The sequence below is a fragment of the Sphaeramia orbicularis genome, chromosome 17 (genome assembly GCF_902148855.1).
Source record: "Sphaeramia orbicularis chromosome 17, fSphaOr1.1, whole genome shotgun sequence".
NCBI lineage: Eukaryota > Metazoa > Chordata > Actinopteri > Kurtiformes > Apogonidae > Sphaeramia > Sphaeramia orbicularis.
This window is the reverse complement of record NC_043973.1, coordinates 4,537,580-4,556,023: the sequence shown is the minus strand read 5'-3', so window position 1 is coordinate 4,556,023 and position 18,444 is coordinate 4,537,580. Positions and strand designations below refer to the sequence as shown.

The following is an 18,444-nucleotide window of genomic DNA, read 5'->3' as shown; positions in this document are numbered from 1 at the left end:
CCCTTGGCATTCTCTTGATGAGCTTCCAGAGGTAGTCACCTGAAATGGTTTTCACTTCATAGCTGTGCCTTGTCAGGGTTACTTAGTGGAATTTCTTGCCTTATTGATGGGGTTGGGACCATCAGTTGTGTTGTGCAGAAGTCAGGTTGATGCACAGCTGACAGCCCTATTGGACAACTGTTAGAATGCATATTATGGCGAGAACCAATCAGCTAAGTAAAGACAAACGAGTGGCCATCATTACTTTAAGAAATGAAGGTCAGTCAGTCTAGAAAATTTCAAAAACTTTGAATGTGTCCCCAAGTGCAGTCGCAAAAACCATCAAGCGCTCCAACGAAACTGGCTCACATGAGGACCGCCCCAGGAAAGGAAGACCAAGAGTCACCTCTGATGCTGAAGATAAGTTCATCTGAGTCACCAGCCTCAGAAATCGCAAATTAACAGCAGCTCAGATTAGAGACCAGATGAATACCACACAGAGCTCTAGCAGCAGACGCATCTCTACAACAACTGTTAAGAGGAGACTGCGTGAATCAGGCCTTCATGGTCAAATAGCTGCTAGGAAACCACTGCTCAGGAGAGGCAACAAACAGAAGAGATTTATTTGGGCCAAGAAACCCAAGGAATGGACATTAGACCAGTGGAAATCTGTGCTTTGGTCTGATGAGTCCAAATTTCAGATCTTTGGATCCAACCGCCGTGTCTTTGTGCGACGCAGAAAAGGTGAACGGATGGATGCTACATGCCTGGTTCCCACCGTGAAGCATGGAGGGGGAGGTGTGATGGTGTGGGGGTGCTTTGCTGGTGACGCTGTTGGGGATTTATTCAAGATTGAAGGCAACCTGAATCAGCATGGCTACCACAGCATCCTGAAGTGACATGCCATTCCATCCGGTCTACGTTTAGTTGGACCATCATTTATGTTTCAACAGGACAATGACCCCAAACACACCTCCAGGCTGTGTGAGGGATATTTGACCAAGAAGGAGAGTGATGGAGTGCTGCGCCAGATGACCTGGCCTCCACAGTCACCGGACCTGAACCCAATCGAGATGGTTTGGGGTGAGCTGGACCGCAGAGTGAAGGCAAAAGGGCCAACAAGTGCTAAGCATCTCTGGGAACTTCTTCAAGACTGTTAGGAAACCATTTCAGGTGACTACCTCTTGAAGCTCATCAAGAGAATGCCAAGAGTGTGCAAAGCAGTCATCAGAGCTAAGGGTGGCTACTTTGAAGAAACTAGAATATAAGAGATGTTTTCAGTTATTTCACACTTTTTTGTAAAGTACATAATTCCACATGTGTTCATTCATAGTTTTGATGCCTTCAGTGAGAATCTACAATGTAAATAGTCATGAAAATAAAGAAAATGCAAAGAATGAGAAGGTGTGTCCAAACTTTTGGCCTGTACTGTATATATATATACAGGGTGGGGAAGCAAAATTTACAATATTTTGAGGCAGGGATTGAAAGACAGTGTATGACCAATTAGTTTATTGAAAGTCATGAGAATTTATTTGCCACAAGAAAATTTACATAATAGAAAATGTTTTTATTCTATGTGTCCTCCTTCTTTCTCAATAACTGCCTTCACACACTTCCTGAAACTTGCGCAAGTGTTCCTCAAATATTCGGGTGACAACTTCTCCCATTCTTCTTTAATAGTATCTTCCAGACTTTCTCGTAATAGTTTTGCTCATAGTCATTCTCTTCTTTCCATTATAAACAGTCTTTATGGACACTCCAACTATTTTTGAAATCTCCTTTGGTGTGACGAGTGCATTCAGCAAATCACACACTCTTTGACGTTTGCTTTCCTGATTACTCATATGGGCAAAAGTTTCTGAAAAGGAATGGATAATAGTGTTAGGTATGATTATGACATCAATATATGTTTGGTTTCAAAACAATTGACGTAGTGCCTGCTGAGAAAAAACAACTAAATGTTCATTGTAAATTTTGCTTCCCCACCCTGTGTGTGTGTGTGTATATATATATATATATATATATATATATATATATATATATATATGTATATGTATATATATATGTATATATATATATATATATATATATATATATATATATATATATATATATATATATATGTATATGTAACCAGTAGCTTGTGAAGAGTTTGAAGGACTGTAGTTATGTGGTGTGATTCTTTTTGTCCTGTTAGTACTCCTGCTCTGTGGATTGTTTTGTTTGGATGTCCCATAAACAGAAGTGTCAGCTTGTAATCTGTCTTTGTAAAACTGAACAAAACTTCTGTTCTTGGAAATGTTTCTGAATTCAGCCATTGTAACAATGCATTAAAATGTTTTATTATAGATGCATCCATAGCACATCTCTATCAGAGGGTCTGTCCACTGACCTGTCAGATGATTCCCATTATGATTCCCACAGTATCTCAGTGGTAATGTTTACATGGAACACAAGGATGAACTGAAGTGATTTTGTTGGTCAAAGGAGAAAAGTCAAGGTCACTGTGACCTCATGTCTGTCCATTCATGTCTTGTCAACCCCATAGACCATTTCTCAGCCTACCAGCTGAAAATGACATTCTCAAAATGAAGGAAGTATATTTCATAAACAACACTGGTCTCAACAAATGTGGGTTCAAAAGAAAGCTAACACCTGTGAGATTTATGTAGAAGATTCAGAAGGATTATCAAAGGTACTGTTTCAGAGTAAATGCAGCTAAAATGCCGGAAAAAAAAGATTTTCAGTTCCACTTAAAAAACATGGTACTTAGGGTGAAATGATGAAGAGCTGATTGGATTTCAGTCATCACAGGTCATTGTGACCTCACAAAACATTTTATGGGCTGTTTCTGCTCATAATTGAGAGAACTGTGTGAACACAGACTGACAAAAATGTCTCCACCTAGATTTAACAAACCAGATAGTTCAGATCCTACCATTGGATAATTATTACAGTGATTGATATTGATATTATTCAACTGCAACGAAATCTTGAACTGATATGAGTAGCTTCTCATTTCTTAAACAACCATCAGTTTGATGGAGAGAATAAAGATTGGACTGTGCTTCAATGGAAAAAGGTCATGTGGTCTGACGTGTCCAGACTGACGCTGTACCAGAGTGATGGGTGCATCTGGGTGAGAATGGAGGAGGATGAAGTGACAAAAGTGATCATGCCTTATGCCAACAGTACAGCCGTTTGGATGCAGTGTAATGATCTGGGGTTGTTTCAGTTGGTCAGATCTAGGTTCAGTAACGTTATGTGTCCAAAAAAAATTACAGAAAAAAATGTGGCAGTGCATAAACTTATCAAAATGATGGCACGTGGAATGCATGCTGTAAACAAAGCTAAAGGCGGTATGATTAAATATTACATGGAGGCCTTTTTTCATAATGGCACATCTGATTGAGCTTAGAATTCCTTTTTTTTCAGTTTTTCTATATTTTGCACCAGTTTAAGTTTGCAAGTTTGTATTGGAAAAATACACATTCTGAAAAGATATGTAATCTGTGCTTTTTCCTCGGTATGGACTCAGTCATGGACATGGACTCAAATTGGTACATTACCCACAGTGATGGCAAAATGACTCAAATGACAATATCTAAACTCTCTATCAGTGAAATATCGTTTTAGCCTCAAAGGCCTTCTTTCAAAGTGGCCTATTTATGCACTGATAGTTATATTTATTAGCATGTTTATTTATCATGAATGATGATAGGTAGATTTAGTGGATATTCTCTTCAGAAACTCTTGAGTGTCTTAAAAGTCCTCCTACTGCTTTGTTGTTTTGCTGTTTTTCACCTCAGGAGCTCTCTGAAGGAATAACATGCCAAGTGAGTAATTTATCTTTGCCAGAATCTAATGTTAACAATAAGGGGACATTGTCCTAACATAGGGTGGCAAACAAATCCACTTTATGTTTTAAACACTGTTTATCATCGTGCTTTACGATTTATCACTGGTTGTAGTCTCCTCACTCACCACTGTAAATTGTACGCTAAAGCTGAGTGGTGTTCATTGAGCTCCCAAAAGGTTTACCCATTGGTCGTCTCTGATCCATAAGGCTTTTCTCAGGTTGGTTCCATCATGCCTATGTTCTGTTCTTCAAAGAACCAATAACCGTAATGCCTTACGGACTTGTGATAATTATTATCTGAATGTTTTCAGGATTCGAACTGAAATGGGGAAGCGAGCCTTCAGTTTTGCTACCCCCTCTGCCTGGAATACTCTTCAGTTGGAGCTGAAAATACCACAGCTCATTTCACTACAAGTTTTTTGTACCATCTTACTGACTAGACAGCGAGAATCCCTCGGACAGTGCCTGTGTTTTTAATTGTTTGCTGACCTCATCCAGATCTTACACTTTAAAAATTTGCTTCTGACCAAACTACATTGTACTTGTACTTGTCAAACTTTTGTTATTACTTTGTGTTATTACTAAATTATTGCCTGTTTTTAATTTATTGTTATCACCAATCTTTTTTTACGTGTTTTTCATCATGGTGTGTGCTGCTGACCTTTTGGCCAAGTCGCCCTTGTAAAAGAGATCTCAATGGGACTTTATCTGGTTAAATTAAGGTTAAAGCAGCGCATGACTCTGAATTTTTTTCAAATTCATAAAGCCCCAGTGATAGCCTAATTATCATTAATCCATTAGTCTTTCCGTGCTTACACACCTGAATCACTTCCCTCAGGGTAAACAACTTCAAAGATGACTCCATCATAAGCACAGTCAGCTTGTTTACACAACAAACCGAAATATCACGTGGGCCTTTTCAGAAATTTTGTCACAAAGTGCATTGTGGGAAGCAAAAGCAGTTTCTCACAGATTCGGCAAGAAAATGAGCCGGATCGCTACAACGTAAAATTATACAATCCACCAGGGTTGTTTTAAAGATTGAGTATAGTCAGTGGGTGGAGGTAAAGGACAATTGCTGCTGCATGGAATTCTCATTCCCACAATGCTGTGCGACAAAATTTTGTGACATTTTGGTTTGGTATGTGAACAAACGTACTGCTTGTGATGGAGTCATCTTCAAAGTTGTTCATCATGAGGGAAGTGATTTAGGTGCGTGTGCACAGAAAGACTAATGGATTAGTGATAAATAGGTTATCACTCTGGTTGTACAAATTTTAAAAAAATTGTGATGAAAGTCATTCGCTGCTTTAAATAAAAAATAGATAAATAAACGAAATCCCTGCCATCCACAGAGTTGATACAGTAGAATGACCTTGTAGGTAGCAAACATATACAACATTTAGCTCTGGGTGCCAGTGCCTGTGAGAAATATGCCCACAATTCCAGTGTTTACTTAAGTGAAAATGAATGTGTCTTTGCTTTAACAGGCCTTTGGCAACGCTAAAACGGCACAGAATAACAACTCCAGCCGCTTTGGGAAGTTCATCCAGTTAAACTATCTGGAGAGTGGTGTCATCAGAGGGTACGCCTCCAAGTGTTTCTTGTTTTCCTCAACAAACTTTGTATTATTTTATAAAGTATTTACTACCTCTGTAGCAGAGAAACAGAATCAGCAAATCCTTTAGCTGCATTCCTTTAGTTAATTTTGCTCCTTCCATTTTTTTTATACACAGGACTGTTGGCTACTTCACTGAACTATTTGTTGACATTTTCTTATTGTGTATCTCTTGCAGTGCAGTCATTGAGAAGTACCTCCTAGAAAAGTGTCGCCTCGTGTCCAGAGATAAGAGTGAAAGGTAAAGTCACAGTTTCATTTAGGCTGGACATGTACTTTAAACCTTTACGGCTTAATATAAACATAACCATCTTAACAATGCCTCATGCAGTGAAGTGTTGAGTAAATTATTTCCCTCATGTCCTGTGACCTCTGACCCCTAGAAGCTACCATGTGTTCTACTATCTGCTGGTGGGCGCGTCCAAAGATGACCAAAAGTATTTCCACCTATTGCAGCCACAAGATTATCTCTACCTCAAGCAGGTACCTTTGATCCACACACTTTACAGCAGCAGTAATAGCAAACAGGGAGGAGAAGGGGGAAAACCTAATGTGTTATCAAAAGAGAAAAACCACTGTTGGTTTCCAGAATCACATGCACAATGTCACTTAATGTGTAAGTTCTAATAGTGAATAAACAATAGTAAACTACGTGCTTTACTTGAACTATGCTGACACTGCTCCTGCTTTTCCTCCAAATCACTTACTGAAATTGAAGAATTGGTTCATTAGGGCTGTCAAACTCATATTAGTTCAGGGACTACACACACCCTAATATGATCTCAAGTGGACCAGTAAAATGAGAGTGAAAAAAATACAAATTACATTATGAAAATGTCTGTAAAAAAGGTAAATAACACGAACAACCTGAAATTTATTAAGAAAAATTAGTGCAATTTTAACAATTTAATGTCTTATCTTCTCATATACACATGTGCATTACAACTCACAGATCACAGTGGATCTACAAATGCACAAAACATTTCGTAACAGGCAGAATTTTGTTAAAATTGCATTAACTTCTCTTAAGACATTTCATATTTTTCGTGAAAGGGTAGTTTGTAAATGTAAACATGTTCATGTTATTTTACTTTTTTTGCGCTAAAACAAAGAGAACATTTTAGAGTTGTCATTATTTCTAGGTTATCATGTTAATATTTTACTGATGTGGCCCACTTGAGATTGATTTGGTTTGTGTGTGACCCCTGAACTAAAATGAGTTTGACACCCTGGATTGTTAATATCTCAGTGTAATTTTTGAATTTCAGACATTCATTGGTTGGACCCTCTGGCAGCTGGTTTTGGCCCGTGGGCCGTATGTTTGACACCACTGATCTAATATGTTCCATACACTTAAAGCTAACATACTGACACATTTGTGCTTACTTGCCTGTGGTAGAGTACGTTGAACCTAAAGAATTGGATGCTTGTTATGTTTTTTATTGCAGCTGTTAAACTAATATCTGTAAAATAATTATGAAACATAAAGGTCTATTGTGTTGGATTTAGAAGGATCTAAATGCAGAGAGGGAATAGAATGTTCATAGTTATGATTTTATCAGTGTATATAATTGAGAGTCCTATCTCAGAATCCTCCTTCTTTCTCTTTCAAAATGGCTGGTTCCAGGCTTAAGGTGCATTACCATCACCCACTAGCCAGACTTAATCCCCTTTACTAAAAACCCCAAACCAGAAATACGCTGGCTGTGGTTAGTGATGCATTTTGTGGCCACTGTGAAGTAGCTTGAGAGGGGTATCCAAGTGGGGTGTATAAACATGACGGAAATAAGTGTTGTGACATTGCGTATGCTTGGTATCAAAGTGATGCAAGGTGAATGGGTGCCCTAACCAAAGCTACAGGTGGTCCAGGAGTTTATTTAGCCAGGCTATGTACCAGGTAGCATTGTAATTTCAATTATATGCCTTGTCCTTCTCTCATGTGGACACTTACTAGCAGCAGTTTTCACATTGGTTCTTGGAATGGAACCTGGATCATCATATACTCTTAGAAGCAGTGTTGTCTCTATTATTACATGAACGCTGCCTGCCAACACTGATTTTGTTGTTGTTTGCGCTGCAGTTTGTTGTCATATAGCAACACTTTGCTAGATGTATTTTAAAGATATTTGGATCGTAGTATTCCATTGTGGTCTGTTGGTCTATTGCATTAATTGCCATAAGGGGAGAATGAACTCTGTACCCACTGGGGACAAAAATAATTCAACTGAGGCAAGGATATATACTGTAGACCAGAGGGAGTGAAATCTCCCCCCATCCTCACTGCAAAAGTGCATCTGGTATGTGATGCAACATGGGCCAGCCACAGGCAATTTCCCATGTCATTCTACAGTTCACACCCTCTGGCCTGCTCTTCGTTTTATTAGTTTTCCCATTTATAATTGGACTTCAGCTGCATACTCCATTGATGCCCTGCTATACTGTCTTTCCTTTAAATGTTTTGCTCAGAAACTCCAAAAATACAGCTTGTGAAGTGATTGGACTCACTCAGGTGAAGCGTAATTTGTGGCAGCGTGACTCAGAATAAAAAGTTATGTAACACTGTTTTTAGAAATACAGGTGTGATCACAACCTGGGAGATGCAGTGGAGTTTTGGTAAATCCTGTTTTGTCATATTAATGATGTGGATGGATTAGATTGATCAGAAAAGACTTCATTGGTTATGTTTACTGCTACAAATAGATATTGAATGAAAACATCACAGATTGTTTTAAGATCAGCTGATCCTAATCACAAAAGAACATGTATTTTGAAATATTAAACACAAGGTTGTTGTAGTGTGAAGTCATTACTACCATTATGGTTAACTATTTTTGTACAACGTTTTTAGAAGGGCCAGGTAAGATAATTAATTAATTCTGCGGAATATTTATATTTTCTGTAAATTTTGTTTCAATTGTACACTATTGAATCACTTTCACTTTTGTTTCCTTTCTCTTCATACTTAATCTGTTTCCTCTACAGGAAGATTTCCACTTAGATGATGAGGAAAAACTTCGACAAGAGTATAAAAGGCTCCATCAAGCTATGGAGATGGTTGGCTTTCTCCCATCCACCAAGAAACAGTATGTATGGTTTAAGTCACAGGTGTCAAACATGCAGCCCGGGGGCCAAATCCGGCCCGCCAAAGGGTCCAATCCGGCCCGCGGGATGAATTTGTAAAAAAATTGCAAAAAATTACACTGAAGATGTTAATAATCAGTGGTGTCAAAATCATTTTAATTCAGGTTCCACATGCAGACACATACAGTCCAATTAGATTTCAAGTGGGTCAGAACCAGTAAAATATTATCATAATAACCTATAAATAATGACAACCCCAAATTTTCTCTTTGTTTTTTGGTGTAAAAAGTAAAATGGCATGAAAATGTTTACATTACCGAACTATACATTTACAAAAAATGTGAATAACCTGAACAAATATGAACAAACAAATGTCTTTAGAAAAGTAAATGTAATTTTACCAATATTCTGCCTGTTACAGAAGGGTTTGTGCAATTGTAATGCACATGTGTAAATGATAAACTGATAAACCGCGGGATAATATTGTTAAAATTGCGCTCGTTTTTCTTAAGACCATTCAAGTTGTTCATGTTATTCAGATTTGTAAGGAAACTTTGTGGATGTAAACCTGATCTTAACATAATTTTACTTTTTTCACTGTTATTATTTTACTGGTCCGGCCCACTTGAGATCAAATTGGGCTGAATGTAGCCCCTGAACTAAAATGAGTTTGACACCCCTGGTTTAAGTGAAGAACACAACTGAAATACCTGCAAAGTCAACAATCACAAATATGTTTGGAAAAGCCTTCTTTCTTTTCTACCTGAATGACAGAGAACACAGCAGTACATGCCAAAGGGTTTACTCAGGCTCAGAAATGTCTGTCACTATAGCCATAGGTGAAGGGAACAGAAGGAAACAGAAGTTGCCAAAAATGGAAGTCACAAGCAGGTTTCAAGTTTGACAATTCCAAGCAAAGTCCCCGCACCTGTTAAATTAACCTAATACTAAGATGAAGGAAAAAACAGGCAAGCTGTATCCTGGCAGAAATACGAGCAGCTCTTTGAACTCAAAAGTGTGAATAACAAAGTGAAATCTGTGCATTTAATGGACACTTCTAAAGCAGAACTTCAATTACGAAGCCTAGCCATATGTAATAACCTGTGTGTACATACGCATTAATAATTGACTGAAAGTGCTGGTATTTACCTGCATTTCATAGAATAAAACCTTGGGTATATGCTCTAGAGGTAGCCCAGGATGCTGTAGATTAATCTGGAATGTTGTAATGAAGCTGGAGTTTTGCTAGCTTTTCTTCCTTTTTGTGAAGATTTCATGCTGTTTTTCCTTCCTCTTTTTGAAGATTTTTGCTAGCTGTTTTTGGACCAGTCATGCAAATTTGTTGTCAGATAGTGTAGCTCAACACCTCCCAACACCACTCATGCAGCACGTTGCATTCACAAATGGATCACTCACACCTTTCATTAATTTGCAACATTATTTTAGATTTTTGTCATTTAAAGCTATACCGTATGATGTGGCATTTTTACACTTTTCTTTTGTCATCTTAAAATGCTCCTAATAAGTGTGTGTCAAACTAAAATCTAAAAGAAATCCACCAGGTATTGAAACTCAAAAATGTTTAATTCTCATATAGTTCTAATAAAAGTCTGACCAATCATTTTAGTCGGTCCGAATAAAATAATTGGCCGAACCTGACTGAGCCTCCTGTCAATCATCCATTACGGCCGTCCAGCATCCGATCCATTATCGCCGTCTCACATCCGATATGTGTACCTGTGAATCTGACGCGTCACTCACGCTGCTTCTCCTGTCACTGACCACAGTCTACTGTCTAGGATGTGTTTGGATAGAACTGACATGCACATGTGGAAGGGATTAAACGGATTTATGAACAGAAACGACAACTGAGGGGCACAAACAGGAGTCTGATGAATGAAGGATGGAGATAAAAGTCCAGAAGTCAGCTGTACTGGACTGAACAGGTCTGCATAAAGCTCAGCTTTTATGACCGTGGGACTCATACAGGTACATGTACATGGTATCACACGTGTAAGATGATGTAGGATGATAATTGTATGGACTATGAAACTTCAAATGTCCACGGAAAATTCGTGGAGGCCGCGTGTTCACAGAGCGCGTGCCCATCCCATGGGCACTGCAGTGAAGACGCTGACCCAGTACTGCACAGACCAGGTCTACTGATGGAACAGGAGCCGCGGGCCCGCGGCAGGTGGATGATGCATCTGATTACTGAGGGAGGGGTCCGCGGACACGCCAAAACGGACCGGACCTCCACCTCTGCTTCCTCCTCCGTTTGCATCGCGCATCAGGAGAGGAGGAGAGAGGAGGAGCCTCAGAGCTCAGGCAGAGGGAAGGGGGTGGGGCTTTGGAGGGAGGCGGGTTGTTCATGTTCAAACATCTACTCAGTGCTGTGAGAAATGCCACATCGGTAGGTATAGCTTTAAGATAAAATTTGTTTAATCGTTCTTGGTGTGTTTGGTCCTCTTTGTAATGGTCTTGAGCCAGGCCATGACAATAAATGTGATGACTGATTAGATAATTAGATTTTGATGGCCAGAGGTTAAAATTTAATGTCACTGGGACCACAAAAAAACATGTTTTTGGATTTAACTCAAGAATTCACATATAATGACATTTCACACAATTGTGTAACAGGATGAATGGTGAAGTGATGTAGATTTAGATCCCAGAGGTTGAAGGTCCCTTTCAAAATAGGTGCATTTCCACAAATGTATAAAAATGCATATTTTAAAATTTCACTCTGGAAAATGTATATGGAAATGGCAAATAAAAAACGGACCAAATTCATCCATGAAAAGACATTACAGCCATTTTAGATGGAACTCAATACCAGAAAGCCTTATTTCTACTCTGTTTATTAGAGCCATGTGTAATGTAACCTGCCCCTTCACCTGCAGGCGACACAAAACAGCCTAAGTTATTTATTCCCACCAATTATTAGAAATTCAAATAATTCATATTTACATTTCTGCAAGTTTTCAAAAGTTCACTTCAAATTTACTTGACATTTGGTACTTTTTGGTAAAAACATGTCTGTGTATTACGCAACGCTGTACTCCAGTGTGCTTCCCACTGGAAATGATTCACTGGAATCAGACTTTGTCAATGTAGTGGCAACTTCCATTTCACCAAAAATACACTGAATATCTTATAATAAACTCCTTTTAAGTCTGAACAGATGTACATGTAAACTTGAACTTGACTGATTTCTGGATGCATGAACTACAGGGAACTAATTCTCAGTGGGTGGGAGAGTATATTGAGTTCTACATGTAAGCCACTGAAGCGATCAGCCTTTAAGTTTTTCACTTTTAATTAGAGCACCACTATCAGGCTGACTGGGGCTGTATTTCTTGTAAAGCATTTGCACATCATTTTTAGTTATTGTGCCAAGTCCATGTCTCACAGCAAATTGTGTGCAAGAGGCAATGATGATGGCTAGATCACGTCCATATGCATCAGTTGATACAGCATTTAATGACAAATAACAAACCGGCAAAAACTCAAAAAGCTTAAACTCTAATAAAAGTCAAAGTAACAACTAACTTAGTTGTTTTTTCATGTGAGTGTGTAATGAAAGCTATGAATCACAGTAATATTTACAACACACACTAATACTTACTGTGCAGCAGCTTAGAAACCTAAACCTCCTATTCTCCATCAGGCAGTAGTTACAGTGACATTGCAGAGTATTCAAGGAAATGTTCCTGTTTCTAAACTGTATATCATGTTTTTTTGGTTGCAATCAAAGTACTTTGTAATTGAACTGAATGCTGTCAAAGAGTTTCTGTGGTGTCACTAACAGGTCAGAGCTTGTCACGTCAAGCAACAGAAAAATGCAGCAAGCATGTCGACAAGCACTGTCAGAGCCTCAGGACGTAGCCTACACAGAAAAGCACTGGCAACAGAGTCAGTAACCTGTTCAGAGTGGTTAAGTGTACTGGAAGTACTCCGATGGCAGTGAATTTGAAGGAAAATAAGAGCAGTGTGTATTACATTACATTACACACAAATAAAAGCAAAATGATATACTATGCTTCATTTTTTTAGTTTGCTTTTGCTTGGTGTTTTAGATCTGTATATGGCATGCACAAACCACAGTTACAAATACAGTTTTTCAGTTTCATTTTCTGCAGCAGGTTTAACAGGTCAGTGGAGGGAAATCTATAAAGTTGATATCTATTACTGTATCTACTAGGAGCTGCAGCTAGATGTTAACATTAGAAGACAGTGTTTTCATATCAACACAGTTATGTTTAGCTCCTCAGCCCGGCTGCAAAGTGTCACCTGTGCTTTGGGTTATCTAGTAAATATGTACTGTAGCAACAATAACCTCCTAAGACCCAGGAAATGTCAGCAAAGTACAAGCTTTTTGTTTTTTATTAAATAAGTGAGTATATTGGAAACATCATGATGCAACAGTTTTTTCAGATGCAGTTTTTAAAATTTTTATGGAACGTCCTTTTTAGGGATGTAACAATTACCAGTATAACGATAAACCGCGGTATAATTGCAGACGGTTAGTATTACCGTTTGAATTGTCATGATAACCTTGTTTGAGTACTGCACTTTTAGGGGAAAAAAACGTGTGTAAAGCTATGCTTTTATGTCACATATTTGAGTACAGTTTTAATTTACTATAATTTTGATGTGATTTTATATACCTAATATTTGGAACCAATATTCACTTTTAAAGTCTTTGAAAAGGTTCGTTAAGCATCTTTGTGTTATTTATGCATTAAAGTATATACATTTTTCAAATTGGATTTTATATCTTTTTGTGTTTTCTGGCCTTTTATGTTTTTATAGTAGGTTAAAGTGAAAAAATAATAGGCAGATGATATAGATGAAGTTGTGCTGAAAAAAAAGATATCAAACATGGGTATAGTGAACATTTGTTTATATAATATATAAAGGCAAAATCAAAAGTACCGAAAAACATCCAAAAGAGGCTCAGACCACTAAGGGTTAATATTTGAATGTTTCTGCCAACAGAAAGTACATTGTGCCTATTATTTTATGTGTTGTTTTTTGTTTTTTTTTTTTAAAATACACCTTGGTTAAATTATTTCAGTGTGTACATAAGTACTTTTTGAAAATTTTTAGCACAATTTCAATAATACCGCGTTAATAATGATAACCGTGATAATTTTGGTCACAATAACCATGATATGAAATTTTCATATTGTTGCATCTTTATTCCTTTGTGGTGGACAGTTTTCTTTTCTTTTTTTTGTATAAAGATGTGAAACTCTTGTCCACAAATGTGGACAGAAAACCCATAGCTGGGTCTTAGGAGGTTAACCCATAGAGATCATCACATCCACTGTCAAACAAAAGCATCCACTGATCTAAAATGTGTAAGGCCTGTTGATCCGCTAATCCTATCAATAAATGTAAGTAATTGATGTAAAATACAGTTTGTCATCTTTTCATGGTCATCAGGTATGACCTATTTGGACATTCAGAGGCACGTTTGGACGTTCTTCTACAACATTGATTCACCAGTAAAACCCATGGAGTTGGATCAGTGACAGTGGATGGACACACTGGGTGTTACATTCAGTTATTGATATATTTGCTGAAAATGTCACTTTTTCTTTCATCAGTTTTCTCTGCTTTGATATAATAAACTTTAAATTTACTCTGAGTTTTCATGAGCATGTAAATTAAATATAGGACAATAAATGTAGGAAAATACCTGATTTACACTGAAAATTCAAAATAAAGAGGGTAATTGTAAATGGTGATAAACGTCTTTAGAAAGGTTAAATAGAGAGAAAAATTTATTTGAGAACTGCCACAAAAGTAGCACTGGATCTTTATGAGTTAAACACATCTGAAAAAAAGGATGCCAATAACAAAGATACATATGTGAGAATACATGAGCAAAAGTGGTACAGACACTTTGTAAATGTACTTGAATAGAGTTTTAAGGTTTGTGTATTTTATTTGAGTATTTATTTTTTGGACATTTTACTTTTTCTTTTTACCCTCATCTATCCATTTTATGAACCACCTAGTCCTCATTAGGGTCTGGGGAGATCGATTTCCAATCTAAATGGTTAAAATAACACATAGAAAAGATAGAAAGATGAAAACAATGTAAAAGATTAAATAAGATGACAATTCTGTAAAAGTTCTAACAAGATTAAACGTAATGAGGTGCAAATTATGTAATAGACATTAAAGGCAAAACTTATTAAAAAATTGAAGATGAAAAGGACATCAAACACACTGACATAAAAAAGAACAAATAATACACAAGGCATAATGAGATGAAAACAAATTTAAAGACATAATAGAGCAAAAATTACATACAACACATGACAAAAATAAAAAAGACATAATTAGACAAAAACACAAGCATCATGTTTTAATATGAAAATGTAAAACATATTATAAGATGAAAACAAAATGTCCCTCTTTTTTCCATTAGTATGTGGAGTCCTGTACGTCATGTTTTCACTGTTACCATGGTAAAGAAGACAAATCAGTCCTATTGGTACAAGAGTCAAGTACCTGTACTTCCACTGGAATGTAGTCTCTTCTTCACTTCTATATGTACAGTATGAGTGAAAGAATTATCATTCATTTAGAGGTTGATGAAACGGTTGGTATGCTACAGGATCAGTTTTCAGAAAACAACCCATGTCGACTAAACACCGGTCAAACAGACCACCAACTGTTCACATCAGGTTTTACTGGAACATGGAATACCTTGTCTAGTACCTGCCAGATGATTTACCACTAAGATTAATGTCATGTGTTTGTTCTGTGCAGTATATTCTCCATGCTCTCTGCCATCCTCCACCTGGGCAACGTGACGTACACACAGTCAGAGGACACTCAGGTCCTGGAGGTCGGATCAGCACAAGTTCTGTCCATTCTGTGTGAACTGCTCAAAGTAAGTTACTTTTTATGTAACAATACCAAAAACACACCTTCATTCAGTATTCAGTTACAGAAATGAAATCACATTATGCTTTGATGTCATTTCTATATTTGAAAGAAGCTGTGTTTTATTTCTACCAACAAGCTGAAAACCTAACCAAGTTTATGGAGAGAAGCTGCAAACCAGCTAAAGACAGGCTTTAAACAAGAGGCTATCTATCTTCAAAATCTTTTTTCTGAAAAAACATGCCAAAAATACAATTCAGTAATCTATAAACCACTGCAAATTTATGACAAGTACGCACGACAACTAAATTATGTCAATCCACAACAGGTTAATATTGTTTCAATTTTTTGTCCAGATGACACCGGCCTTGTCGGTGCCCTGAAACAGTATTTTTGGAGAACGGGTCCCAGAGTGTAAAAATCTCACAACGTCGACCTTGCGTTGCCGTGTGGATAGGCAAAACACCACTTTCTGGAAACAGTGATACCATAGTGCCATGTGACCAGATGAAGAAAACCCCAGGCGTAAACTCATGCACATGCTCACCACATTCTTCTGTGATTTTAGTGTATCCTGTGGCTCTGTCTGTGTTTGTGTACAGCGCCACATATACTGTAGGTGTGGCATACATATTACACTGGTTTAACCCAGTTTTCCCAAATCCACCTGGGTGCAGATATTTCTTGAAACAGTACGTGTATGGACACAAAACTTGTAGAATCCACAAAAGAAAAATACCACGAGCGTTGTTGTCTGGATGTAGCCTTAGAGTGAAGCTACAAACAAGCTGAAAATTCCACAGATTGTAGAAAGAACTTCAGTGATTTCGTGAGAAGTCGTAAAATACTTAAGCAGCAGTGGCAGTGATTAAATGCATATAAAAGAAATCCTGCAATGACTGGAAAAACAAGTCCCTTAGTGACTATAACATGGCCTATGTCATCAGTATACCACAGATAGATATCTATTTTGTTTGAACAGAGTCATGTTTCAACCTGTACGCCTTTGTTTCTTAAAGACAGTAGTTAGTAATGGTAAATAATGGGTTATAGCACAGTGGTTATTTCTTGACTGTTTCTGTTTTGTGTTTTTTTTTTTTCCTGCAGGTGAAACAGGAGTCACTGATAAAGGCTTTGACCATGAGGAGAGTCGTCACCGCCAACGACACTGTAGTTTCGCAGTACACACTAGAAGAGGTACACAGTTTACCTGTAGCATTAGGGCCAGTCATGAGGAACAATTAATTATTAATCCTAAGTAATTTTTTTTTCTAGATTACCATCATTACTCTCAAATGAGTAAAAATTGAAATGTGGACAAATGTTCCCTTGGATTCAAGGATCAAGTGAAAAGTTCATGGTAGTCAAAGGTTGTTGTGATCTCTGGCCAGTACTCAAGAATAGACCGTTTTCAGAGAAACCTTTTAGTCTTGCTGCTTATAACATAACTCTGTTGGCCTAGGCAGTCATAACAGTGAACCAGCATCAACCTAACCATGGCCTGGAATTGATATTCATAAATGAGATACAGTATTACTACTGATATCAATTTCACTTGTGTGTTTAAAGACAAAATTACATTGTGATGACATTTGATTTCCAAAAGATGAAGCAAGGACAGTAAAAACATTTGACTGGACCTAGAGTTATTGTTTGTATTATTTGAAGAGAGTGAGTTTGGTCTTTTTTTGACTAAAATATAGAAAACATAAAATATGAAATTATCACTTTTCTTTTTAAAGTTTAAAATACATTTTTTTTCTTCAGGCCATTAGAGTACGAGATTCGATGGCAAAATCATTATACAGCGCTCTGTTCGACTGGATCATCTTCCACATCAACCATGCTCTGCTCAATAGACGAGACATGGAGGAGTCCATCTCAGTGAGTCACATAATGCAGATTAAGGCTGTAACTATACCCTTCTCAAAACACAAATCAATATTAATTATAGTTCCAATTCAACATATTATTCTCTGCTATTGCATGTTATTTGTTACTACTTGTCTTCTCACTAATTTTCAAATGCTTAGTGGGTATTAAAACATTTTACCACACGTGTTTTTATAGGAGCACAAATGCATGCAGAACAGACCAACAGTTACGAGAATGTGGAACGGTTTCCACAGAGTTTTAATAAAGAAAATTCTAAAACCTCTCCACCCCTATAGTAAGTGTGTGTAACAGTTGAGTATTGTGGTGAGAGGGGGTAGATAATTTCAGATGTCACCTGAAGAACTGAGGTTGCACCACTTGGCAACAGTTATATCTGCAAGAGAAAGGGAAAATGATTTCCATATTTAAAATAAAATTTTATTTATTTATTTATTTATTTATTAAACAAATTTTTGAAAATTTGAACTTTGTCCAACCGATTTCTTGAAGACTTTTCACCCAAATCTGCAGATAAAGTCAGAATGAAAGGTAAGACTCAGGCAGAATAATGTTTGTCTGGGTCTGACTGAACTACCCAAAGAGGACAATAATATAGTCATACAATAGTTTACAATTATCTACAGTTATCTTTAATTTAAGATTCAAAATTAATCCCTGACTAAGCAGGGCATCAGTGAGCAGGAGGGGCAAAGTATTGTGCATCCAGGAGAGGGTCTCAGTAAAGGTCATTTACTTTTTTACTTATGTATTATAATGCACTAGGTACTAGATTTTAGTAATATCTTGCAGCTTCTTCTCCAGCATTCTGCCTGGGTCTCATCAGCATTTTCTTTTTAGTGTTTGTCCATTGGTGTCCTGGATATGTTTGGGTTTGAGAACCTGCAGAAAAACAGTTTTGAGCAGCTGTGCATCAACTACACCAATGAGAAAATGCAGTATTACATTACACAGCACATCTTCAAGCTTCAGCAAGTAAGTGTATTTCTAGATTTTCAAGATTTTAGATTACTTTTACTTCCATTTCAATGACATTAAGTGACTCCTCTGTTTTAATTTTGACACTATATCTGTGGGTCTTTTTGACATTGTGGCCTCTCTCCCA

At 37.3% G+C, this 18,444-nt stretch overlaps 1 protein-coding gene across 1 annotated transcript in view; it reads left to right on the top strand.

Annotated features, from left to right (window-relative positions):
* The window catches only part of LOC115437903 (unconventional myosin-IXb-like), a 52,839-nt gene that overhangs the window by 9,497 nt on the left and 24,898 nt on the right, over nt 1-18,444 (top strand). The window contains 8 exon segments of the mRNA XM_030161291.1: nt 5,332-5,426; nt 5,638-5,700; nt 5,843-5,942; nt 8,442-8,542; nt 15,330-15,453; nt 16,554-16,643; nt 17,214-17,330; nt 18,180-18,314. Coding sequence (XP_030017151.1) covers nt 5,332-5,426; nt 5,638-5,700; nt 5,843-5,942; nt 8,442-8,542; nt 15,330-15,453; nt 16,554-16,643; nt 17,214-17,330; nt 18,180-18,314 — 825 coding nt within the window.